At 36.8% G+C, this 27,373-nt stretch overlaps 1 protein-coding gene across 2 annotated transcripts in view; it reads left to right on the top strand.

Moving 5' to 3' along the window:
* The window catches only part of CDH12 (cadherin 12), a 466,101-nt gene that overhangs the window by 122,429 nt on the left and 316,299 nt on the right, over window positions 1–27,373 (top strand). The window contains exons 1-2 of one of the 2 annotated variants that reach the window (XM_030813935.1): window positions 8,146–8,156; window positions 12,859–13,275. In XM_030813935.1, coding sequence (XP_030669795.1) covers window positions 13,045–13,275 — 231 coding nt within the window. In that variant the 5' untranslated portion in view covers window positions 8,146–8,156; window positions 12,859–13,044. Of the gene's footprint in view, window positions 1–8,145; window positions 8,157–12,858; window positions 13,276–27,373 lie in introns of those variants that run through there. The other variant, XM_030813934.1, reaches the window with a different exon arrangement.

The raw sequence follows: 27,373 nt of genomic DNA, 5'->3' as shown, positions 1-27,373 counted from the left end.
TTTAATATTCTGCTGGGTCTCTTTCATTTCTACATGAATTTTAGAATGAACATTTCAATTGCTGTACTATTGTGGCTTGAATTTTGATAGGAATTGCATAAGGATCAATTTGGGGTTATTGCCTTCTTAATAATGTTAACTTTCCAATCTATGAACATTTTATGCCCTCTCATTTACATAGACATTCTTTAATTTCTTGCAACAATGGTTTGTGGTTTTCAGCATATGCATCTTTCACTTTTGTTAGATTTTGATCTAAATATTTTATCTTTCAGATGCATTATAAATGGAAGTATTTTCTTAATTCAATTTTCAGTGCCATTTTTAATGACATTCAATTTTTATGACATTTCGGTGTATAGAAATATAGTTGATTTTTGTATATTGATCTTGTATGCTGCCAGGCCTCTAACACTCTATTTCTTTCTCTCTCTCTCTCTTTCTCACACACACACACACACACACACACACACAAACACATACACACACACACAAATACCTTAAACTATATATATATATATATAGTTTAAAATATTTACTAAGCTATATCTATATCTATATATAGAGAGATATATACTTTAAGATATTTAATATAAAAGATCATGTCATCTGCAAATTGAGATAAATTTTTTTCTGCCTGTCTAGTCTGGTAAATTTTCCCTCTTTTCTTGTCTAATTTGCCTAATAAAACCTCTATTAGAATGTTGTAAAGACACGAGGAGAATGTACATTCCTTTCTTGTTTGTGTTCTTGGAGAGAAAAGTACGGTCTGTTACCATTACCATAATATTAATTGTGGAGACTTGTTAGATTATCTTTGTCAGGTTGCACTGTTTTGTTTTCTTCTTACTTTGTTGATTGTTTTTATCAATAAAACATATTGAGTATTATCAAATACATTTTCTAGATCATTGACATGATCCTCTGTTTGTTTTGTTTCTTCTTTATTCTATTGACATGGATATTACATTAAATATTTATTGGACATTAAACCAACATTGCAGTAATAAGATAAATCCCATTTGGTCATAGTGCTCTTTCACATTTTGCTGGATTTGGTGTGCCAGAACTGTATTGAGAATTCTTACATTTATATTCATAAGAGATACTGGTCTTCAGGCGGGTATGTGGTGTGTACGTGTGTGTGTGTGTTTATCTTGTCAAGTGTTGGTTGGATTTCAGTATTGTAATGTTAAAGGTCTCATAGAATAAGTCAGGATATGTTCCCTCCACTTCCTTTTTTTTTGAGTTTTCAGAGGTTTTATATTAATTATTCTTGAAATGTTTGATAGAATTCAACAGTGAGGACATCTTGTTTTGAAATTTTCTTTGTAGGAAGTTTTTGAAATTGCTAATTTGATCTCTTTATGTGTTATAGTCCTAATCAGAGCTTCTAAACCTTTGAGGCAATATTATTAATTTTTGTCTTTCTAAAAATTTTGTCAATGTTGTTTAATTTGTTGACATAAAGTGGTTCATAGTATTTGTTGTAGTACGTTTTTTGGAAGGGTTGATAGTGATGTTTCTTCTTTACTGATTTTAGTAATTTCATTTTTTGTAATAATTATAACTAAGCATTTGTTAATTTTGTTAATCCTTTCAAAGGAACAATTTGGTGTGTTAATTTTACCTATTGTTTTCATTCTTTATTAATTTCCACTTCAGTCTTTATCTTCACTCCTTCTGATTGCTTTGAGTTTAGTTTGCTCTTCTTTTTTTCTTGTTTCTTAATGGGGTGGTTAAATTATTGATTTGAGATTTTTTAAAATGTAGGCACTTACAGTTATAAATCTCCCTATGTGCACTGCTTTGTTATATATATTTGTATGTTCTATTCTAGTTTTAATTAATCTCAATTTTTTAAATTTCCCTATACTTTATTCTTTAAATAATTGGTTATTTTAGACTGCATTGTTTGACTTTTTTCACCTTTTAATTTCCCCAGTTACAGAAATTCTCATATTTTCTTCCGTAGTTCTCAAATGTACCAAAATTTTTTTTCTGCAGTTGATTTTTACTGTAATTATATCATAGCTGAAGAAGGTATGTTGTAAAATTTTAATTTTGGTTATTTCTTCTTCCAGATCAAATCTAGTGTTGAGCTCCTCCAGTAAATGTTTTCATTTCTGTTATTGTATTTTTCATCTCTATAATTGCCATGTGGCTTTTCAAAAGTAAATTCTCTTTTTAATAACATTTTCTATTTGATGAGATATTATCAACTATCTTCCTTCCTTTAATTCTTTATGCATGGTTGTATTTGGTTCTTTCAAGATGTTTATACTGTTACTTTGACATCTTTGCTTGCCAAGTCCGATGTCTGGGCTTCTTCAATGACTAGTTTCTCTGATTTCCCCCCCGGTGTGTGGATCCCATTTTTCTATTTCTTTGCATGTTTTAAAATTGTGGAAAATTGACTTTATAAATAATATATTCTACCAGTTCTAGTTATTGAACCACCAGTCCCCTTCCTGGGGGTTGTTGTTATTTGCTTGGTCATTTTTCTTTTTAGTTAATTGGAGAACTCATTTCGTGAAATCTTTTACCCCCACAGTTTTCAGCCTCTGCCTGCCCAGAATTTTTCTGTTTTCTATCTTTAATCATGGCCACATATGACATTGTCTAATGTCAGTGTAAACCATCTGCTGGTCAATGGCTGTTTTTAAGCCCCCTTAGCCAGTTAGATTTTTACTTTTTACCATTGTACTGCTGCATCTGAGTCAGAGTAGCATGTTGTTCAGTTGGTATTTGGTATGAAGTTGCATTTAAGCCCTTTGTGCAGGTGGGGCTCCTGCCACATCAAAAGTTTTATGTTTACCTTGGGGTATACTTTCACATCTGCCTCTTGCCATGCAGTGATTGGTAGTAAGAAAGTAAAGCTTAGTGTGTATGAATTACCTTACCAATCCCCAGAGTTGATCGTGGTCCCATGAGAGCTCTTCTTGATTGTCCCTTTGTGTGTATCACAGAGCCACCAACTTCCTCATAATTGCTACCTGCCGGATTTTTACTACTTTCAACATCAGACAAGGAGTTTACACTCTGTCCAAATAAAGTATGTCCCCTGAGACAAAGCTGTAGAGCCCTTTGTCCTTTTAGCCTCTGTTACCCCTGAGAGGTATGCCTATACCAATGCAACAAAACGGGGATTTGGGACCCTCATACCCTCTAGTGATACCTTCCCTCTTTAAGGGGGCATTGGTGGTGGTGGTGGTGGTGGTGGTGGTGGTGGTGGTGGTGGTGGTGATTGCAGCCCTTGGTCTTCTCATTTACCCCTACTAATGTGAAACTTCTGCTCTACAAGAGACCTAAGGAAAAGAGAGGAGGTGCCAGTATGCTTGACTTGGTGGGTCTGAAATAGGGCTTTTATCCTCTGACGGGGGCTGGGGAAAAGGATATCTAGTTCTCTCTTCCATAACTACTAGAAATACTGTTTCTGCAACTCAGGAGTGGCAAGAAGGATGAGAAACACAGCTGGCACTGAGTGTTATTTTGTTTGCTGAATACACTTAAGACCATTTCTAGGGACTTTAAATGATAATTATTAAATAATTTTCTCAGTGAACTTGCTGCTTTGCTATGTAGAATTTCAGCATAACTCTTTGCTCTGCTATTCCAGAAGCACTGCATCCTACTTTTAAATTTCACTCTCAGAATGCACCTATCATCATTTTTTAAATTCAGTCCCGATTAACTACATAAAATTGGGAATTCAGGAAGACCACACAGGAGTATGATAGAGTTTTAAGTGCCTTCAGACAATTTTGATGGTATTACTACAACCGGAATTTTCTCCAAACTTACTCTGAGCTGATTTTCTGAGCAGCTCGCCATCAATCCCCAGTGGGTAGCTTCCTGGAAATTTTCTTAAATCTATCCCTGCGGGAGCATTTTCCATTATTTTGTTGATACGGAATTTGAACGCAATTTGAAAATTCAAAGTATTTTCCATCATAGTTATCCTTCTTCAACACATTGTTAAATAATCAAAATGGAGATCTCCTTGAATTTTTATGAAGATTTCTATACATTACAAAGCAATGTCTAAATAGGACTCAAATTCTTTTTTTCCCATTCGTTTTTTTCTCTTTTTTTTGAGACAAAGTCTCACTGTGTCACCCAGGCTGCAGTGCAGTGGCATGATCTCGGTGCACTGCAACCTTTGCTTTCCAGGTTCAGGCAATTCTCCTGCCTCAGCCTCCCAAGCAGCTGGGACTACAGGCGTGTGCCACCACACCCAGCACATTTTTTGTATTTTTTAGTAGAGACAGGGTTTTCACCATGTTGGCCAGGCTGGTCTCGAACTCCCGGCCTCAAGTGATCTGCTTGCCTCGGCCCCCCGAAGTATTGGGATTACAGGCATGAGCCACCATGCCCAGCCTTTTTTCCCCAATCTTGTCACATTACTTCTTGTAAATTTGTTCAGTGTCTGACACAAAGTAGATTGTACCTTATTTTAGCCATAACTGAGTCCCAGTTTCCCCTCTTCTATACATCTTATATTAGGATAGTATACGCCTTACAGGTGAATAGCGAATATTGATACATTATTATTATCTAAAGTCCCTGTTTTCTTCAGGTTTCCTTAATTATTACCTATGATTATTTTAATATTCCAGGATCCCCTCCATTGCATTTAGTTGTCCTCTCTGCTTAGGCTCCTCTTGGCTTTGACAGTTTGTCAGATTTTTCTTATTTTCAGCGACTTTCACCATTTTAAGAAGTACTGGTGAGGCATTTTATAAGACATCTCTCAATTGAGACTTGTCTTATGATTAGAATGGGGTTATGGATTTTTGGGTGAAAGACCACAGAGGTAAATTATCAATTTCAGAATACACTGTCAAGGGTTTTCAAACAATGCAGTTAAAATCACACCACAAAAATAAAGATATGATCGAATTTCTTTTCTCCTTAAATAGAGAGATTCTGTCTCTTGCCATAAAGTACTGGAAAGATGTCCCATGTTGAGCTTCTTTTTTTTTTTTTTTACATTTTTTTTTTTCTTGGCTTGTAGGAGATACCAGTAGCAGCCATTTTCATTTCAGTTAAACCAGTAACAGCCACTTTCATTTCAGTTAAAATTCGGGCCGGGCGTGGTGGCTCACGCCTGTAATCCCAGCACTTTGGGGGGCCAAGGAGGGTGGATCACAAGGTCAGGAGTTCAATGCCAGCCTGGCCAAGATACTAAAAATGCAAAATAAATAAATAAATAAATAAATTAGCGGGGCTTGTTGGCGTGCGCCTGTAATCCCAGCTACTCAGGAGGCTGGGGCAGAGAATTGCTTAAATCCGGGAGGCAGAGGTTGCAATGAAACGAGATCGCGCCACTGCACTCCAGCCCGGGTGACAGAGTGAGACTCCGTCTCAAAAAATAATAATAATAATAAATAAATATATAAATAAAATTCAAATAGCGTATTTTGGCTTCCTAACATACTTGTGAAGTAGAGAGTATAATCTGGACAAGCCAGAGAGTCAGGATTAATGAACCCCATAAATTAAGATCATTGAGTAATAATCACCTACAGGCACCTCTGTTTTACTGATAAGAATTAGCAGAGATTGGTTTAGTATGTCTGCTTCTCAGCAGGCAGTCTATAAAACGAAAGAGTGAGTGTTAAGGGTTTGCTATACCAGAGACAGAGTCATACTTCCTTTTGGGATAGGTTTAACTGGAACCAAAAGAGCTGCATTAGGGATGTATCTTCATTCCCAAGGCTTTTCAAAAAGTACCATGTTTTCCTGAACAAAGCTTAAAATTTGCATAACAATGCCTGTTGAAACCTTCAAATAATTTTCCTGGGAGTCATATTCTTAAACTATCGGATTTGCTTGAAGTCTTTAAATATTTACTGATTATAATGCATTTCATACAATAGGAAGCAGAAAGCTTAATTTATGAAGTTAAGTCAAATAAAATAATGTTTTCAAGGTGAAGAATAACATTAAAAAATATAAAGCATATAGTTGACATTTTAATTTTTTTGGATTATATAAGTTATGCTGCCATTGATTTTTTTTAATAATACAGAAAATAAAGCCTTCCCTTATATTGTTCAATGGGGATCACTTTTGATTACTATTTCAAATTAAAAGGCCACTTATTCACAAGAGGAGGTGGGGGAGGTTGTATTATTTTCCTTTTAAATTTTAAGAAGTGCCCTTGAAAAATTACTCCATAGAATATTAATTTAAAATAGACCACAAGCATAGTCACCATTAAAGAGTTCTCCAATATGCAGTTAGTATTAGAATGCTACCCATAACAGAGAACCCCTTTTAATAATTAACAAATCTTTCAGCTTAGTAAGTTGTCCCTGACAAAGAGAACCCTTTCAATGTAATTTATATTGAAAATATTTGCCGTTTTTCAGGAGTTATTCTTAAAAGCAAACACACTCCATTTAAATAAATAACTAGGGAAACCACAGCCTTTGTATATCTTTCAGCTTTGGAGGCACACTTCAAGGAAGTGTTACTGTCAGTGAGTATTTCACAACTAAATATCTGCTGCTTTGATATATGACCATTTAAAAAAAAAAAAAAATCCCCCCTGCTAAAAGGGATGTTGGGCTCCAGAAAGTCATCATCAGGGTTAAGAAGTCTTTGAAAAGTCACTCTGCCTCTACAAAAGATGAGGAAGCATAGAAAAATATAAATATTTTATCACTGTACCTAAACAGGTATATGGAATAAAACATACTTCTGGTGATGTCCTTTGTAGCAAATCTGTCTTCCTTAAGTTTCGCATGCTTCCATAGGGTGCTGACCTCACAGAATAAGCTTTCTATTCTTGCTTTTATAACAACGCCATTGGTGCTGGGGCAAGTATACCCAGGTTGATGGCTTGATATAGTTTTTCCTTGTAATTTAGCCTGTGTTTCATGCCTGGGGGAGTTGTTTCCCTCTCACTTAAGAACTGGAGTCCTTCAATCTCCTTGCATTATTATTGTTGTGATATAGCACTTTAAAAGCTCCCTGGCTGACAACCGTGGCCAGAGTATGGGATCTGCTGGGAGCAGCATCCTGTACTGAAAATAACATTGGTTCATCTGTTCACTGAAGGACTGTAGTGTTATGGAGACTTGAAATGGATTTTAGGATTATAAAACAATGACAGGAGTCAGGAAAGGCACTCTCACACATGTTCTCATTGAGGGATGAAATTAAAAAATATTTACTTAGTCATATTTATTAGATAGCTCCACAAATAAAAGACCATTGTTGATTGTGTCCCCACAGTTCAAACGCTACTTAACAGATAGTTACTTAGCATAAAACTATGCTGTGAGTTCATTTAAAATGATACTTCAGATATATCTTGTTCCAAAGCCAATATGTTTATTAATCCATTAAATAATTTATTTATTTTTAATAATATCAATGCCAGAAGCAATCCTCAATTGTAGAATTGTCAAGTAGGTCAAACAGGCTGCCATCTCATCTATCGGACCCCAGACCTACATGTACAGTTCAAGCTCACTAGGAAGAGCTCCCTGGAACAGTTGGAAACTCTCATACCCTCTTTTCTGTACAACAGCTACTTCTTATCACTCAACCTGGTGACCTGATGGGCTGTTGGAGCACTTTCTGAATTTTCAGTCACTATGCAATCGTGTGAGAACACTGACCGTGTCTATTATTTCCTACCTCTGCCTAAAATTATGTCCTTCACAGATCTTTGTGGGTGGAAAGCTGGGAGTCTTGGATCTCTGGACTTCAGAGGAACTATATTGACCTGATAGCTTAAATCTCCTAATTTTACAAAAGAGCTAAATGAGTCTGAAAGCTTAAGCTGCCCAGTATTGAAATACCTGCTTAGGTTTTGAAAAATAATTTGAAACTCAAGTTTGCGGGCACATATTCCTTGTTTTACTAGGATTGGAAACCCCTGAGGTTTTGTGTATTTTTACATCTATTAACAGAGGGGCAACACAGTAGAGGATCCAAGAGTATGAGCTCTGTAGTCAGACTGCCCAGATTCAAGCCTACCTGCTATGTACTAATATATAGATCATGTTCAAGTCATTTAACATCTCTGTTCCTCCATTTCTTCTGTCAAATGGGTGTAATAATACCACCTCCTTTACAGGGCTGTTATATAGGCATAGAACATACAACACTATGTAGAATGTTGTAAGTTTTCAATAAAGGTTAGCTATTACCATTCAATGAATTCAAACTCAATTCATTCAAACTTAACAAAGATGTACTTGGTGCCTACCATTTGCCAGGTAATAGTGTAGATCCCAGGAACAGAATGGCTGATAAAATAGGCACCATTACTCCTCTCTAGCTTCTCTTTACTCCACCACTCCACTCAGAAAAGAGTAAACAAATAATCACATGAGTAAACTTCTAATATAAATTACTGTTATTACTGTTATTAATATGAATTAAAACTAAGGAGTTTGGACTCAGGAAAGGAAGAGAATGGCAAGGGTTGAGCATGCAGAGGTTGATTATGCAGGCCTTGTTAAATTCATACATGTCATATTAAAGTTCTGGATTTTAATATGTGCAAGGAGAAAGTTTTATGTTTTTAATTACAGGTGCTTCTGCTAAGTGTGATATGCAAGTTTTTTTAAAAGCTTTGCATTCTGCAAAATTCATATTAAAATAACAGGGCTCATAGAAAAAGAAAGATATGTGCAGATCCCCAAAACTTATGCAATCGCCACTAGCAATCACCATCCCAATGAAAATATCAGCAAAAATAAACTATTACTAAATAAATATCTAGTAAACATAAAATTCCACTCTTAAAAAAGAAGGTAATTTGATAACATGGATACAAGTAAAGTTCAGCCTACTTTGAGAGAGAAATGCATAAAAATCTGGAAGAAACACAGCACAGTATGATGGAATTTGTGTCCAACAAGAGCCAAAGCAAGAACAGAATGTGGGCCTGAGGGAAATGGGCATCATGTTCTACATTGCACTCCTCTGTGGCTCCAGTTAACTTCAGCTTTATTACCATAGTTTGCATTTAGCTGCTGTTGTTTCCTGGTGCAAACTGTTTATGTGTTGGTGAATTGGCTTATGAAACAACACACAGTTGTCACCCCTTATCCTGCGTCATTTTCCATTGTTTCAGTAACCAGTGATCAACTGTAGTGCAAAAATATTAAATAGAAACCTACAGAAATAAACAATTTATAAGGTTTAAACTGTGCACCATTTAGAGTAGCATGATGAAACTTTGCAGCATATACTTCTGTCCCACCTGGAATGTGTATTGTCTTTTTGTGCAGCGGATTCAAGAGGTAGACACTCCCTACCCATGAGTCACTTAGCCTTCTTGGTTAGCAGACTGTCACAGTATTGAGTGCTTATGTTCAAGAAAGCCTTAGGTTACTTAATAATGGCCCCAAAGTGCAAGAATAGTGATGCTGGCAACTTGGATATGCCAAAGAGAAGCCATAAAGTGTACCCTTTATGTGAAAAGGTGGAAGTTTTCTACTTAATAAGGAAAGAAAATAAATCATATGCTGAGGTTGCTATGGTAAGGATAAACCTCTCCATGAAATTGTGAAGAATGAAAAAGAAATCCCTTCGAGTTTTGCTGTCCCACCTCCCAAAACTTCAAAAGTTACAGTCCCATGATATGTGCTTAGTTAAGGTGGAAAAAGTATAAAATTTGTGGAGGGAAGACATAAACAGAGATGTGTTCTGATTGACGGATAACAGCTTCGGTACTATCCTTGGTTTCAAGAATTTCCTGGGGGTTTTGGAACATATTCTTCATGAATAAATGGGGACTACTGCACTTTGCATGTTAAATTTATGTTTCTCTCTAATTACCAATCACTTATTCACTAATTTCTCCACACTATAGACACATATTCTAGCACAACCAACATATGGAAAGTGATGTGAGTGGATGAAAACTTCTACAAGATTACTCTGGTAGGGAGCCACAGCTCAGATTTTAGACACCTTTGACTCCTAAGGGAAAAGGAGAATTTGGGCCAGACTGGCAGCAATGATGGTGGATGTCGTCATATGTCCAACCTCAAAAATCTCTAATGTATAATAAAAAGACACTTGTCTTGAGAGATGACCTTAGATGTCAGTGTTCTCTAAGGTCTGAGTGTTGATACTTCACATCCCCAAAATAGTGAAAGAGAAGGTTTAAGAGAACAGGAAGGCAGAAATGCAACCTAATGGCATATTCTAGAATACATTTGGGAAGTCAGAGTTTCTGGTCACCCACTTTTCTCCTTATATTTCTCTCCCAATCTGAACTGATATGCTTGGAATAGGATTGGTATGAGTATGGGATGAAACATGGAAGAAACAAAAAATTCAAGAAATTAATACACCTTGGAGTTTAACCCTAGCAATTTAAACTTAAAAATAAATGAGAAAAAAAATACATTACCATGCTTACACATTATGGAAATAGATGCAAGAGGTTCTCTGATTTTCTAACATTTTTACCACAAATATGATGCAGTTCATGTTCGATATTTTACTTTAAATGTTAAGAATAAATTGCTTAAATAGAAATCACAGTTTGTGATTCAAACTGTATTGTCTAAATCAGTGCTGTCCAATTGAAAATAATTCAAAATGTAAATGTGAGTTGTATATCAAATTTTAATTTTCTAGTAAGCACATTAAAAAATTGGAAAGAGGCCGAGCGAGGTGGCTCACGCCTGTAATCCCAGCACTTTGGGAGGCTGAGGCAGGCGGATCATGAGGTCAGGAGATCGAGATCATCCTGGCCAACACAGTGAAACCTCGTCTCTACTAAAAATACAAAAAAAGTAGCCAGGTGTGGTGGCAGGCGTCTATAGTCCCAGCTACTCAGGAGGCTGAGGCAGAAGAATCGCTTGAACCCAGGAGGTGGAGATTGCAATGAGCTGAGATTACGCCACTGCACTCTAGCCTGGGAGACAGAGCAAGACTCCATCAAAAAAAAAAAAAAAAAAAAAAAAAGCAAAATTAATTTTAATAATGTGTATTTATTTATCCTAACATATCCAAAATATCATGTCAAGTAATAAAAAAAGATGTGATATCTTCTTATTTTTTGTACTGTCTTTGAAATTCAACATATAATTTAAAAGTAGAGCACATCATGATCCCAAATTGCCAATTTTTAACTAAAAAGGCACATATGACTAGAGATTTCCATACTGGACAAGGCAGATCTAACTTAACTTTTTATAAATATTATTTTGTCAGAATGAAAAGATGCAAAAAAAGAAAACTTATGGTTTTGTCAATGTCTAACAGCTACAGTTACACTCTTATAAAGAAGAAAAAATATATCTGGTTTTATTTTTATTTTTTTTTTTAGGTTTTCCCTATAAAATACTCTCAGAGTATAACTTTTGGATACTCCCCAGCTCACATCTTATCTCAAGTATGGTGAATTACTACTTCCACATTTAATGTTTAAATTTCAATATTTATAAAGAACTCATTAAACATTTTTATTACATTACACATAAGTGAATACACATTGTTCTGAATTGCAGCTGACTAATTGACAAAAACGCCATGTTTTATAGACATTTAATTAAACATGCATTGATTTTGATTTTAGTTCTCTTGTTTTGGAAACATTATGTATATTTTCTGGCTCCCAACATTTTTGGCCCTTGGAAACCTTATATGCTCGAAGCACTGTGACCCTAGTGCCAAATGCATAAAATCATCCTTGTTCTAGAGCCACATTTCATCATCCCTGCTTAGAAAATATAGGAATGCTTTTATTCCTTTAGACTTCAGTGCAATTATCACCTACAACAGGCTTTTGCTAACTTGGGTTTTACCCTCAGGATATTCTTGTTTGCTTTTTTATTTTTTTTTCCATTCGCAGAATCTGCCCTCAGTTATTTATTTGACTATTTTTTGTTTGTGATTTTAGAGAGGCAAAGATTGTGTCTGTTTTTTTATCTACGACATAATTAAAGACAGTGTATTATAGACACTCAATGAATATTAGATAAGTGAATTTAAAAATACTTGTTACAAGAAAAAGCTCAAAGGTCATTTTACCTAAATGCAGAGTAAAAGCTGTGCATCTGGTAGGGATCCAGCTTTTCTCTGAGCTACACAACGTCTATAAAGTAATACTTACATTGTCAAGGTTTCTGGTATATCCAGGCTAGAGAAACATTTTTAAAGAAAATTTAAATTTATAAAGACTTATAACATTGTATCCATCATTTACATTTTAGTAAGATCATTCGCTTTTACATTTAATAATTTATCTTGTTCTTTAGATTGTCTGTATCTTTCGATTCTCTAATTCAGGAACTTTTTGCTTTTTAAAAATTGTATTTTCTTGATTCTCTACATTGTGGTTCTCAATTTTGGCATTTTTTGTTCCCCTAGGGGATATGCGGCAATGTCTGGAGATACTTTCTTCTTGTCACAAACCAGATATGGGAAGGGGTGCTACTGTCATCTCTTAAGTAGAAGAAAAAAGTGCTACTAGAAATCTTAAAATGCACAAAATAGGTCCCCAGCAATAATGAATTATCAACCCTAAGATGTCAGTAATGCTGAAGTTGCAAGATCCTACTCTAACTTAATAGCTCACTTTAAAATAGCCGTCTGTATTTTTCTCCTTAAAATGATTTGCCAATTTTTTGAAAATATCATTTCTGTTTATAATGCACCTTTTGCTTGATTGTAACTAGTATTTTCTCAAGTCTGTAAAATATTCAGATAATTTATCCAAGTTAAAATGTTGAATAGTGGTGACCATTTACTAATATAATTCTTTTATACTTTCTTCTCGGTTTCCTTAAATGTTGGCAGATATAATGAGAGTTGTGATGCATATCATCATGCGATCTTATTAATTTAATGTATCTTTGTTAATCTACTTCATAGGCCCCTTTAGATGGAATATAATACAGCAGAAGCCTTTTCATCAAAAGGATTAATGCCTGCATCATCATTTCTGCTATAAAACAAGAAGCTAAGTGGTGGAGGCCACAGACACCTCAAACCTGGATTCCACAATTCTACGTTAAGTGTTGGAGTTTTTATTACTCTGCTGTAGGAAAGCCTTTGCCAATGCTTACAAGGAACTGTTTATCCCTGCTTCTCTGGGTTCTGTTTGATGGAGGTCTCCTAACACCACTACAACCACAGCCACAGCAGACTTTAGCCACAGAGCCAAGAGAAAATGTTATCCATCTGCCAGGACAACGGTCACATTTCCAACGTGTTAAACGTGGCTGGGTATGGAATCAATTTTTTGTGCTGGAAGAATACATGGGCTCCGAACCTCAGTATGTGGGAAAGGTAATGGCGTGTTTCTTTTGACAACCACTTGATAGGAAGGGGGAATATGCATTGTGTATTTTGTATGGATGTTTTGCACAGGAGTTGAACAAACCAGTGGCTAGAACACTGGAATTGAAATCCAAGAGACCTGGTTTATCTTCCTGACTCGATGGCCCGGGTAAGCTACAGAATATCATTTAAACCCTCTTTGCTTTAATTCTTCCTGATTATTTTAATGAAAATAGTATATATTTCATTCAATTTTTGACATTCTTTGCTGAAGACATGAAGTTAAAATGTGAAAATGTTATTAAGCATAATTATAACCATAGTTAGAACTATAGTATCAGCATAGTTATATCATTTTTATTGCTCACAGCCAAATTGGAGATGTTTAGCAATAAGAGACACAGAGAAGAATCACCAGGCATAAATAATCTAAACTGATCTTGGTGTTCTTTAATGACAAGGATGTATTTCTTCTCCTTTCCTGTTAAAATGTGACATGCTGTTTGGATTGTGGTTCTGAAGTATTCGATTTGGCTTGCTTAAGCTTTATAAATAATTTCTATATTTTCAGCAGATATTTATAAGTGTATTTATGGCTGAAGTAATAAATTTTGGAACCCAAATGTGTACACATCAACAGAGCATACAACTTAAAAATCTTATTGCAACTTTATGGAAATTTAATTTTTTTCACAAAATACTTGGTAGCAACTGTTTCAGGACAGTTAGGTTTTACTGCTTTTTTTTTCATAAAATTTTTTTCACCCATATCTAGAACAGTATAACTTGTCCACCACACCAAAAATATTTTCCCCAAAAATAAGTATTATATTTTATTTTGATTTTGTGAATTCTTTTTAAATTTCGTAAAAGATATTGCCGTGGGTTTTAATAAAAAAAATTGATGCTTGAGGAGAGTTTAAAATAAATCCAAAGTCATAAATGGAAAACCATCATAGGAAGAGTGTTTGGAAATGGATATAGAAGATCATGACTCTTGAGCAGCCAATCCCTTGAGCTTTCTGAAAACATAAGCTAAAGAGGGTTGTATGATTCCAATATTAGGTCAAAGGAAGAATATTCATTTAAGATCTAAATTATTTCTACCACATTTAAAATAAATTACCTTGTGGAAATGTATTTAAAGGATATTAAATGATACAGTGGAAAAGGTCTTTAAATAGAATCTTTGTTGAAAGGGACATATAACCAGAGTTTCCACTAAGGCATATGTGGTCCCAGGCAAGTGATTTTTGCAGGGCACCTATCTACGTTTAAAAATTGGGTCACTCCAAATCAAATCAGTCCATAAATACCATTCTGGTCATCCAATCTCAATGATCTTACAAATACACACACACACACACACAGACACACACACACACACACACACACACACAAACACTTCCATTAAGCAAGAACTATGAACTATCTCCTTTACAGGCTGCCTACCAGGAGTCAGGGGCTGTTCAAGTGGCACTGGGACAACCCCATAGTGCAATCCCTAAAGATCCACAAGGCACTTATGAACCTGTAGGTTGAGTAGAACGTCAAAGTGAGCCCCAAATGATAAATGGACACTGAGACCCAAACAGTTCCAGCCTAGACCAGAATGCCCTTCTCAGATCACATTGCTGCCCACAAATAGCCTTAGTCACATAAAAGGTCTTGGAAAATTTTGAGGAAGTCACTCCAAAATATGGAAGTCCCCGAAGGTTACTGCCTAAAGCTTCTGCTTGTATAATTCCTCATATATGATCGTGGAATATAACAATCACTAACATTTCTATGGTAAAATAATTTCATGTGGTTCTCCTACACTTGTTTCTTTTGATTTAATTTAAGAATGGAATTTTGAAATCCAAGACAAATGGAAGGGTAACATAGTCTAAAACTCTGCAACGTAGGTATCAGTTATTTCAACTCTGTTTATGAGAGGAGCTAGACATCATATTGAGGTTCCTGACAAATTCTCTGTTTTTGATTAGAGAAGATCGATAGACCTCAATTTCCAGAATTGGAGGTAATAAAGTTGAAAGTAGGTTAAAAAAAAAATGAAAGTGACATTTATTAGAACCTAGATAGTGGTAGTATTTCATCTCCCCAAATAGTCCATGGGATTGTATATACAAGTTTTTGCTTGATACTCTGAAATTCCACTTTTATAATTGCTATAACAGTGTAGAATTCAAACAGTTTATTTACAAGAAGAACTAGTATTTATAAATATAATTAAAAAGGAGTAAGTCTAACATCTAACCTATTATTACATTTAATCAGCATTATTTCCACTGGTACATGGCTCCACACTGATAATGGGTAATAAACATTCATGGTTCTCAAGCAATGTACATTTCTAATGCAGATGAAAGAGTGGATGCCAAGACTTCTTTTCCATCAGGAAACTAATTAAATTTTAATTAACTCTGTCTTGATGCTTCTAGATTTGAGAATAGAAATATGATAACATGGGGACCAATTTAATCCATTATATATGTATGTATAAACATATAAATATATTTATATTTCCACTCATTCCAGAAAGACTTTGAGATTACTCATAGAAAAGGAAAGTATTATAAATAATATAGAACTCAGATCAAAGGAAAAGGGCTAATGCAAAAATGCCTAGGAAAATTGTCAGTTGTCTACAGTTCACCGTTGGACAACTTGGGGGGTTAGGGGAACTGACTTCTCCCCAGCACAGTTGAAAATCCAAGTGCAACTTTTGTCTCCCCCAAAACTTAACTACTCATAGCCTGCTGTTGACCCAAGGCTTTACTGATAGCCTAGTCAATTAAAACATAATTATATGTTAGAATACATATAACATAAACATGTTATGTTTATATATGTATATATGTATTATAGACTATATTCTTACAATAAAGGAATCTAGAGAAAAGAAAATGTCATAAAGAAAATCAGAAGGAAGTCAAATACATTTACCATTCATTAAGTGGAAGTGGGTCATCATAAAGTTTTTTTTTTATTATACTTTAAGTTTTAGGGTACATGTGCACAACGTGCAGGTTTGTTATATATGTATACATGTGCCATGTTGGTGTGCTGCACCCATTAACTCGTCATTTAACATTAGGTATATCTCCTAATGCTGTCCCTCCCCCCTCCCCCTACCTCACAACAGGCCCCGGTGTGTGATGTTCCCCTTCCTGTGTCCATGTGTTCTCATTGTTCAATTCCCACCTATGAGTGAAACCATGCAGTGTTTCGTTTTTTGTCCTTGCGATAGTTTGCTGAGAATGATGGTTTCCAGCTTCATCCATGTCCCTACAAAGGACATGAACTCATCCTTTTTATGGCTGCATAGTATTCCATGGTGTATATGTGCCACATTTTCTTAATCCAGTCTATCGTTGTTGGACATTTGGGTCAGTTCCAAGTCTTTGCTATTGTGAATAGTGCCACAATAAACATACATGTGCATGCGTCTTTATAGCACCATGTTTTATAATCCTTTGGGTATATACCCAGTAATGGGATGGCTGGGTCAAATGGTATTTCTAGTTCTAGATCCCTGAGGAATCGCCACACTGACTTCCACAGTGGTTGAATTAGTTTACAGTCCCACTAACAGTATAAAAGTTTTCCTGTTTCTCCACATCCTCTCTAGCACTTATTGTTTCCTGACGTTTTAATGATCGCCATTCTAACTGGTGTGAGATGGTATCTCATTGGGGTTTTGATTTACATTTCTCTGATGGCCAGTGATGATGAGCATTTTTCCATATGTCTTTTGGCTGCATAAATGTCTTCTTTTGAGAAGTGTCTGTTCATATCCTTCGCCCACTTTTTGATGGGGTTGTTTGTTTTTTCCTGTAAATTTGTTTGAGTTCATTGTAGATTCTGGATATTAGCCCTTTGTTGGATGAGTAGATTGCAAAAATTTTCTCCCATTCTGTAGGTTGTCTGTTCACTCTGATGGTAGTTTCTTTTGCTGTGCAGAAGCTCTTTAGTTTAATTAGATCCCATTTGTCAGTTTTGGCTTTTGTTGCCATTGCTTTTGGTGTTTTAGACATGAAGTCCTTGCCCATGCCTGTCCTGAATGGTATTGCCTAGGTTTTCTTCTAGGGTTTTTATGATTTTAGGTCTAACATTTAAGTCTTTAATCCATCTTGAATTAATTGTTGTATAAGGTGTAGGGAAGGGATCCAGTTTCAGCTTTCTACATATGGCTAGCCAGTTTTCCCAGCACCATTTATTAAATAGGGAATCCTTTCCCCATTTCTTGTTTTTGTGGGGTTTGTCAAAGATCAGATAGTTGTAGATATGCAGCATTATTTCTGAGGGCTCTGTTCTGTTTATCCTCATGATCTTCATATTGCATAGGCTGAGGAGGAGGAAGAAGAGAAGAAGGATGTTCTCGCTGTCTCAGAGGTGACAAAAATGGAAGAAAATCCACATAAAGTAAACCCATGCAGTTCAAACTTACATTGTTCTAAGATCAACTGTACTATCTTTAGCCTCGAATATGACTTTCTGGTTCTTGGTAGAAAGGGCATATATGGAAATCATTAATTTGTATAGTTCCCATTGTCAACTCCACATTTTTAGGGACCAATTGGTTTTCTTACATTCAAATCTAAAAGAATGTATTCATGTAGAAATTTGTAGAGGCAACTGAGTGACTTGGGTGACATTAGCTTCAACACCATTGTATTTAAAGAATCAGACGTTCATGTTGATATCCTTGCAAGAAAGCACAAACTGTGCTATTACTTGTAACAAATGTTACTTTACTTTCTATACAAATAAATCACAAGGGTATACAGAGGTAAAGCTTTCCTCAAATACACATTGTGAATTTAATACATTACCTAGATAAGTATGTTTTCATACTGTACAGTAAGAAATAAATTAACTTTATCTGCAAAAATTTGTACTTCATATGTTACCAGTTGTTCAAACTAACCACAAGCAAAGCACTTGCATTATTACAGACATACATATACATGTGCACAAGTGTGCATACACACACCAACATGATTTATGCTTATACCAACATGGATAATTGCAAGCCTATATCTGTGTGGTACTAACTTTTTTCATAGCCTCCAAGTCATGTATCCAGGAAATGCTGCCTCTTTTATCCCCGAAGAATAATTTAGGAAATTGAGTTGTCATTTCAGATAAATCTCAGTTAGCAACAATTCTTTAAACTGTTTAAAAGGGCAAAAAATAAAGAAGTAAAACATATATAAACCCTAGTTTCAGAGACATCCATTTATTTAACCTATTTTTGATGAAGAATGCATTACAACTGAGACGGTATTAAGCCTGTAGGAATAAATGTAACTACGAAGGTCTCTAGATTACAATTATAAAAGTTAAACTTTATTGAGTGCTTCCTTTGGGCACAATTGTAATTGCTTTACAGACATATACTTACATATCTGCAAAAGAGCACTATGACTGATCTTCTTATTAGTGCTATTTTACATATCAGAGAACTTAGGCACAGAAAAGTTAAATGACTTCCCCATATCTCAACACCCAGTGGATGCTTAAGCTAACATGTCAACCAGGTAGTCCAGCTCCATTGCACCAGAAAATATCATGGTTTATTACCCTGCCAGTCTCTTAAGTGCTAACAATCATTTCAATACTCTATTAAAAGTGCTATAATAATAGGTGGGAATTAAACAATGAGAACATTTGGACAAAGGAAGGGGGACATCACACACTGGGGCCTGTCATGGGGTAGGGGGAGGGGAGAGGGATAGCATTAGGAGATATACCTAATGTAAATGACGAGTTAATGGGTGCAACACACCAGCATGGCACATGTATACATATGTAACAAACCTACACATTGTGCACATGTACCCTAGAACTTAAAGTATAATAATAATAATAATAATAAAAGCCTAAACACCTTAAAAAAAAGTGCTATAATAGAAACACTGTTAGGAAATGTCTATGACTCTGTCCAGAAGATGGAGGAGTTCAAGAAAATCATCACAAATGAGGAGGTACCTGAGATGAGTCTTGAAGGATGATTTAATTTTTCTAGAAGTGGTAGTATGGGGAAAAGCTTTTGTAAGCCCTGAGGCTTGAAACTTCAAGGTGAGCCTAGGTAGCCATATTTCAGTAAAGTCAGATAGTCAGAGTGTAAAGCCAACAACTTAGAGTGAATAAATACAGAAAGTATGGAAAGGTTCAATTCTCATACCCAGATGAGAGTATTCATTCTTAAAAGTATAAAGACCCATAAAATGCCTCGTTTGGGGATTAATATAAATGGAATTGCAATTCTAGAATAACTGATCAGACAGCCAATTAAAAGATGCATTGAAGATGGGGGAAAAGGTATAGAGATAGGGAGAGCATCTTCATGAGAAAGTTACAATAGGCTTGTGTAGGAAGTACAATGAAGGAAATGGGAAATTAGAGTAGAATATTTGAAAGGTGAAGAGATAATGAAAAATTTCAAGATTCATTGATCATGGCAATGTAAAGGATGAGACAAATTAGAGAAATACTGTGAAGGCAAAATCTGCAGAAATTAGTGGGTAATTGCATACAGAGAATCAAAGAAAGGGAAGAATAAAAAATGACACAGATTTCTGACTTCTGTTTTATTAGTATCCTTTGTAGATTTGGGACTCAAGTAAGAAATGAAATAATTGGTGTTGGACATCCTATGCCCTTAGTTACTTACAAGTACACAGGTGAAATATATCATAGATATTCATATACATTAATCTAGTGTTCAGAAGGGAGTAATTGGAATACAGATGGTAGTTAAAACCATAAGTGGTTAATATACTCTAGGGAAAATTACAGCTAATGTAAGAGAATCCTGATTTTTAATTGTAAAGCAGATGAAAAAATTTAGATAGATCTAATTAGTAAGAGGCAAAAGGTAAGCATTAGTGTCATGGAAGATAAATCAGGAAAAAGTTTTAAGAATAAGGAATGACAACAAATGTTGAACTCCACAGGCCAAATTAAGTAATGACTTAAAATGTTCCATTGGTTTTGGTAACTAGTGATTCAGAGGTGACTTTTGTCAAAATAGTTTTAATGGTTTTGTCTAAAGCATAAAGAAAGAAAAAAGAGATGTGTACAGCTCATGGATGATATTTCAAAAGCATAGATGAAAGAGACTGAGGAATGCCCTGTTGATATTCTCAGTTTAATCCTACAGGTATTATTCTAGTTAGGATTCTCCAGAGAAACAGAACAAACAAGACATGTATATAAATAGAAAAAAAGAAAATATTATTTATTTTTAATTTTATGCAAACTATTATTATTTTTAAATTTAATTAATTTTAAATGCCAGGATACATGTGCAGGACCTGCATGTTTGTTAACATAGGTAAACATGTGCCATGGTGGTTTGCTGCACCTATCAATTCATCACCTAGGTATTAAGGCCTGCATGCATTAACTATTTATCCTGACGCTCTCCCTCCCCCTCCACCCCTGACAGGCTGCAGTGTGTGTCACTCCCCTCCCTGTGTCCATGCGTTCTCATTGTTCAGCTCCCTCTTACAAATGAGAACATGTAGTGTTTGGTTGTCTGTTCCTGTGTTAGTTTGCTGAGGATAATGGCGTCCAGGTCCTTCCATGTCCCTGCAAAAGACATGATCTTGTTTCTTTTTATGGCTGCCCAATGTAATTTATAAATTCAGTTCTCTTCTCATCAAACTACCATTGACATTCTTCACAGAATTAGAAAACAACTGTGCTAAAATTCATGGAACAAAAAATTATTTTTAAGAAATTGGTTCATGCAGTTGTGTAGGTACAAGTTCAAAATCTGCAGTGGGGCCTCTAATCAGATGACCTGGGGAAGAGTGCCATTCTGAGCCTGAAGGCAGTCTGCCGGAAGAACTCCTTCTTGCTCAAGTCACATCGGTCTTTGTTTTGTTAAGGTCTTCAACTGATTAGGTGTGTCCCACCCACATAATAGAGGCTAATCTATTTTACTCAAAGTTCACAAATTTAAATATTAGTCTTATCCAAAGAACACAGAAACACCCATGATCATGATTGATCAAATATCACACCATTATAAGTCCACCCTTTGTTAACTTGGCATCCATCAACTTCCCCTTAAACCATGTTTAATCACCAAATAGAGATAATAACAAGGTCATACTAATAGCAGGATGTAACTGTCCTGCATGCAATGAAAATATACAAACTTTTTTTCTCAGAAAAGAATGTAAAGTCCTTGGGTTTACTCATCTTGATGTCCCGCAACTTGATGTAAAATTAACAATTTTTAAATACCGTGATATCAAGTGAATACATTTTGTGTTACATGATAAGGGGATAGGAGAGGGAAGAAAAAGATATTAAATATATCATATTTATAATAAAATAAGGAGGAAGTACTTGTAATGATTATAGCCCTCATTTCCATAACTGGTCATGTATCATAGCTTGTATTTATAACTGCCTTTTTCCATTACTGATTTTGTATTACCTTTGCTGTCAGCAAGCAGCTCAGCTGGTAGTGGCTCTTTACCTTGTGGGGAGACACAACCTTAATTTCTAAAGGGTCTGGTCTAGACCATTACTAGTTCTGCCTAGATTGGTTTGTTGTAGTTTTCCATTGACTTTAATCACAGGGCAAGGTAATTTAAGAGGTGCCCTAAGGAATCTCCAATATTACAGACACACTCTTCCTTGCATCCATTATGGAGTGTCAATCCAATTTCCCATTGGCACTCAAGATCAATCACCCCAGACAGCACAGTGATTTCCTTCCTTACCTGTTGATTTAGGGGAATGAGGAACTCAAAGAGGCTGGGTGGCAGTCTCAACTTCCAGTTGAATGGAACTTTTGTTTTGTGTCCTGGTGGAAACATGCCTCCTTCTGGAACTAAGACCTCTAGACCTGCATAGCATCATGCCATAGGGTCAAGAAGCAAAATTTTTACTAATATGTCACCAAGAGTAATAGTGGTGTCACACTCATTTCTACCTCATAATTGCAGACCAGTCACTTCTGGCTTGAGATTGATTCCTGGCTATGAAAGAAATAGTGTCATATATTGGATGCTGATTCAGAGCATTTATAGCCTCCTAGAGACCCTTGCCCCAGCCCTGCAAGGGATTGCCACCTACCTAGCACTGTAACTGAGCCTTCACAAGGCTATTTCACTCTCCCTTCAAGCCAGCTGCTTTGGACTGGTGGGAAACATGGTAAAACCAGTGAATTCCATGAGCATGGGTTCATTACTATACTTGATGTGCTGTGAAGTGAGTGTCATGATCAGAAGCAGTGCTGTGTGGAAGATCAGGATGGTAGATAAGGCATTCTATAGGTCCACAGATGGTAGTTTTGGCAGAAGCATTATACGCTTGGAAGGAAAATCTGCATCCAGAGTGTTTGTTCCTGTAAGAACAAAATGCTGCTCCTTCCATGATGAAAGTGATCAAGTGTAATCAACCTGTCACCAGGTTGCTGGTTCATTTCCTTGGGGAATGGTGCCATATTGGGGATTTACTGTTGGTCTCTACTGCTGAAATGTTAGGCCTTCAGCAGTGGCTATAGCCAGGTCAGCTTTGGTGAGTGGAAGTCTGTGTGTTGTTGGTTTCATGCCAACGTGGCCCCTTTATTTATGAGCACGTCGAATGATGACAGGAGTAGCTGCTGGAAGAGGCTGACAGGTATCCACAGAATGGGTTATCCTATCCACTTGATTATTAATATCTTCCTCTGCTGATGTTACCTTTTTGTAAACATTCCCCTAGGACACAAATATCTTCACATTTTTTGGCACATTCAGAGGGCTCCATCCCTATACCTCTTCCCCAGAACTCTTTGTCATTAATGTTCCAATCATGTCCCTTCCAAGTCCCTGACCATTCAGCCAGCTCCTTGGCCACAGCCCATGAATTGATATATAATCTCATGTCTGCCCATTTCTAATTCTATGCAAATGAAAAACCAGGTGCACTGCTAAAATTTCTGTCCACTGAGAGGGTTTGCAGTCACCGCTGTCTTTCAGGAATGTCCCAGAGAGCCTATAATACTGTAGCTGTTAATTTCAGATGGTGCTTGCTTATCATGAAGAACCACCTGTAAAACAGGCCCAAGTCTTCTCTTTCTCTCTCAGCTGATAGGGAGCACGTGATGAGGCCATAGGTACAGGCTTGGAAAAAGAAGAGAGTGGCATGAATGGGGGCATTTGGGTCTCTTCTTCATGTCAGTTACTTGTGCATCAAGGGCCTGCTGAGGCCTGATCTTATATATGTCACTTTTATTTGATAATGGGGTAGTGCTGTGCTCACCTAACTTTATGGCTTGCTGGGTCAAGTATCACATGGTTCATGATAAGCAGCTCAGATCACATAGGAAGTTGGTGTGCCATGATTAAGTGTTCAGTTCTCACTAAGGCCCGGTAGCAGGTTGTTGCTGTTTCTTTTTTCTTTTTCTTTTTCTATTTATTTATTTATTTATTTAGAGACAGAGTCTCACTCTGTCACCCAGGCTGGAGTGCAGTGGTGTGATCTCGGCTCACTGCAACCTCCGCCTTCCCGGGTTCAAGCGATTCTCCTGCCTCAGCCTCCTGAGTAGCTGGGACTACAGGCACACACCACCACACTGGGCTAATTTTGTATTTTTAGTAGAAATGAGCTTTCTCCATGTTGGTCAGGCTAGTCTCGAACTCCTGACCACGTGATCCGCCCGCCTCGGACTCCCAAAGTGCTGGTATTACAGGCATAAACCACCGCACCCGGCCAGTCGTCATTGTTTCTAAAAAGGAGGGTATCTTTTGAAGGATATTTCATATCTTATGAGGACATCCACAGAGGAGGCAAGGCTTTGTCCCCAAATCCTAAGGGCCTGTGCTGTAATTCATCAAATGAGACCAACCAAAGATGCCATACAGCATCCCTACCTGTTACTGACACTACTATTACTAACCCCCACTGGACCTGCTGGATCGTATAGCCTAAACAGAACAGTCTACATAGCAGCCTACATCTATCTCAGAGCCTTCTTTTTGTTCTGTTCCCCACTCAAAACTAGCAGCATTTCACATCACTCAGTCAATGGGCCAGAGTAATGCACCTAAATGCAAAGTACTTTACCTCCAAAATCCTAAAGGATCTACTAAGTGTTGTCTCTTTTCTGAGGTTGTAGGAGGGACCACATGCAACAACTTATGCTTCACCTTTTCGGGGATATCTCAACATGTCCCGTAGTACTAGGCTCCCACAAATGTCACCGAGGTAGATGGCAATACATTTTTGTCAGATTTGTATCCCATGCCCTTTGTAAATAAATGTTTTACCAAGTACATAAAGAGTAGTTGCTGCTTCTTGCTCAATAGATCCAAGCAGCATAATGTTTCCATGTAATGGACCTGTGTGATGTCTTGTAAAAGAAAAGGTAATCAAGATCCCTGTGAAATGAATTATGACATAGGACTAAAGAGTTAATATACCCCTGAGGTAGAGCAATGAAGTTGTATTGCTGATCTTGCCAGCCAGAAGCAAACTGCTAATGGTGGTCTTTACCAATAGGAATGGAGAAAATTTATGTGCTATTATCAAAAGCTTCATACCAGGTACCAGGGGATGTGCTGATTCTCTCAAGCAATGAAACCACATCTGGCAAAACAGCTGCATTTGGAGTCACCACCTGGCTAAGCTTATGATAATCCACTGTCATGCCCAAGATCCATCTGTATTTGTTACAGACCAAATAGGAGAGTAGAATAAGGATGAGTTGGGAATCAACATCCTTCATGTTTCATCTTTTATGATGGCACTGATCTCAGCAGTTTCTCCAAGGACGTCATGTTGCTTGGCTTTATTATTCTTCTGTCTAAAGGGAGTTGTAGTGGCGTCCTCTTGGACTTTCCCTCAATTACAGTCCTCACTTCCATGTCAGGGAACCAGTGTGGGGATTCTGCCAGCTTCTGAGTATACAAATATACATTCTGGAACTATGGAAGTAATCACAGAATGGGTTGGGGAGCCACTGGCTCCACTGAGATGGACCTGAGCTGAACTTCATTGGTCCGCTGACCTCCTCAAATCTTTATGCTAACTGGTAGGCCCAGTGACAATTTGGGTCTCAGAATTTACGTTAGTTCAGAGCTAATGTCCAGAAGTCCCCCAAAGGTCTGATTATTTCCTTTTCCCCAAACTACAGTCACCCTGATAAAAAGTGATAGGTCCCTTTGGGGATAAGGGAAAAGATGGGAAGGGGGTAAGGAATAAAAGACTACAAATTGGGTTCAGTGTATACTGCTTGGGTAATGGGTGCACCGAAATCTCACAAATCACCACTAAAGAACTTACTCATGTCACCAACTACCACCTGTTCCCCAAAAACCTATGGAAATAAACATTTAAAAACAAATTTAAAAAGAAAGATTAATAGTGTAAATTTTATAAGCATATTGGGATCCTTCCCCAAGAGATCTCAGCCTCACCTTCATTCAAGGGATTTTTGGTCTATAAACTGGTGCAAGTCTGGAGACTGATTGAGGGGAAATGACTCTCTGTTTTTATGATTCAGGTTAGACTTTGTGTACCTGACCTAGAACCTTTCTGTTCGTATAGATCAAATAATAATTTAATAGGCTTCCTACCTATTTCATTCCTAGGAACAGGATGACCCCCTAGCCAATACCAGAAGTCTCCACAAGTCAAAGCATTCTGATTGCTCTTTTGACTGTGGTTTACTGGTAAACATGCCAGCCTTACCTTGGCCATTGATCGCTACCACAAGGCCCCTGTCATCCAGGATCCAGTGATTCCTATTGCATTTACATTTCCCAATTCAGCAGCAACAGTTCCCACTGTAAGTTCTGGCCCAGAGAGCTGAGTGATCACTGGGATGCTAGGGCTCTCCTCACAAACTGATTTCTGTCTGTGGTCGTGAAAGGTGTGTCCTCTAGACCCTCCCAGTGTAGATAAATAGATATTAAATAAGAAACTCATTCTAGCATTACCAATGTCCCTAGGCCTTTGAGTTTTGTCTTCTATTGTTAGTGACCAAAGTTCTGACATTTCACATTCATTTACTGTGGGCAAACTTTGGCTCCATGTTTCAGCCAAACAAAACACAAGTTATTTCTCACTCCCCATGCTGCAATATTAAATGCAGAGTCTCTACTTATTGAGCCCTACCAATAAATTCCGCCAATCCAACTTTGTGTTTCTTCTGCCGTTATTTCATACCCTATATATCTATTCCCACATGTACTCCCCAGATTTCTGTGTGGATAAATTAGAAAACTCAAGTAGTTCTTTTGGTATTTAATGTATCACCTCATGGGTCACACTTGCACCTCAACTTCAGGGCCATGAAAAGACTTGGGTCTAGTTACACAGTTAGAATCAAAGAGAGCAGTGAGGTGGGTCCTGGGAAGACTCGGCAGTCTTGCAAGGTAACAGCATCAGGTGAGGCCATTATAGTTTCCTTGGGCAATGCAGGGTTAATGTCCCAAGATGGAGTTAAGAAGACTTATCAGAAATTATGAGCTTAGTGTCTCCAGCTTCATCAAGGTCTTCCCACATATGCTCATTCCAGCTTTCCATGTGCCATTTCTTTACAATTACTTTGCTCACTTTAACAGCGTGACACATAGGCTAGGAATTCAATTTTTCTTGTATTTCAGCCACTCACAAGATGAAAGTCTAGGGTTTTTTTCCAACAATCTCACGTCTGTGGCTACAAGACATAAGGGTCTTTTTCAGGGCAGACAGAGAAACTGACAGGTGACTTATGTGGTACTTGAGCTGGGAATTGAAATCCCTGAGCTCATCCTTTTCTTTCTTCACTTTTTTTCAGTAATGTTAGAGGCAGCCAGCCCATTTTATTCATTAAATTATTATTTATCATCATTAGTTTGACAAAAATGTTCAAAAATATTATATTATGAGCATCAGATGCTTCCCTCCTCCAAGACTTTGGTTAGGAGAATCCAGTAGTGATATTCTGCATATCTCTGTTACCCCATCACACCATGCACTATCTGTGCTGTATTTACTACTGGAAAGAGAGTCAATAGTGTATTTAAATCTAGTAATATTAAAGAGCCACTTCCAGAAACCCCAAAACCAGCAAAGAAAACTTATTCTTAAGATTCTGTTCCTCTAGAAC

The sequence above is a fragment of the Nomascus leucogenys genome, chromosome 6, assembly GCF_006542625.1.
Source record: "Nomascus leucogenys isolate Asia chromosome 6, Asia_NLE_v1, whole genome shotgun sequence".
NCBI lineage: Eukaryota > Metazoa > Chordata > Mammalia > Primates > Hylobatidae > Nomascus > Nomascus leucogenys.
This window is presented reverse-complemented; position numbering and strand designations above follow the sequence as displayed.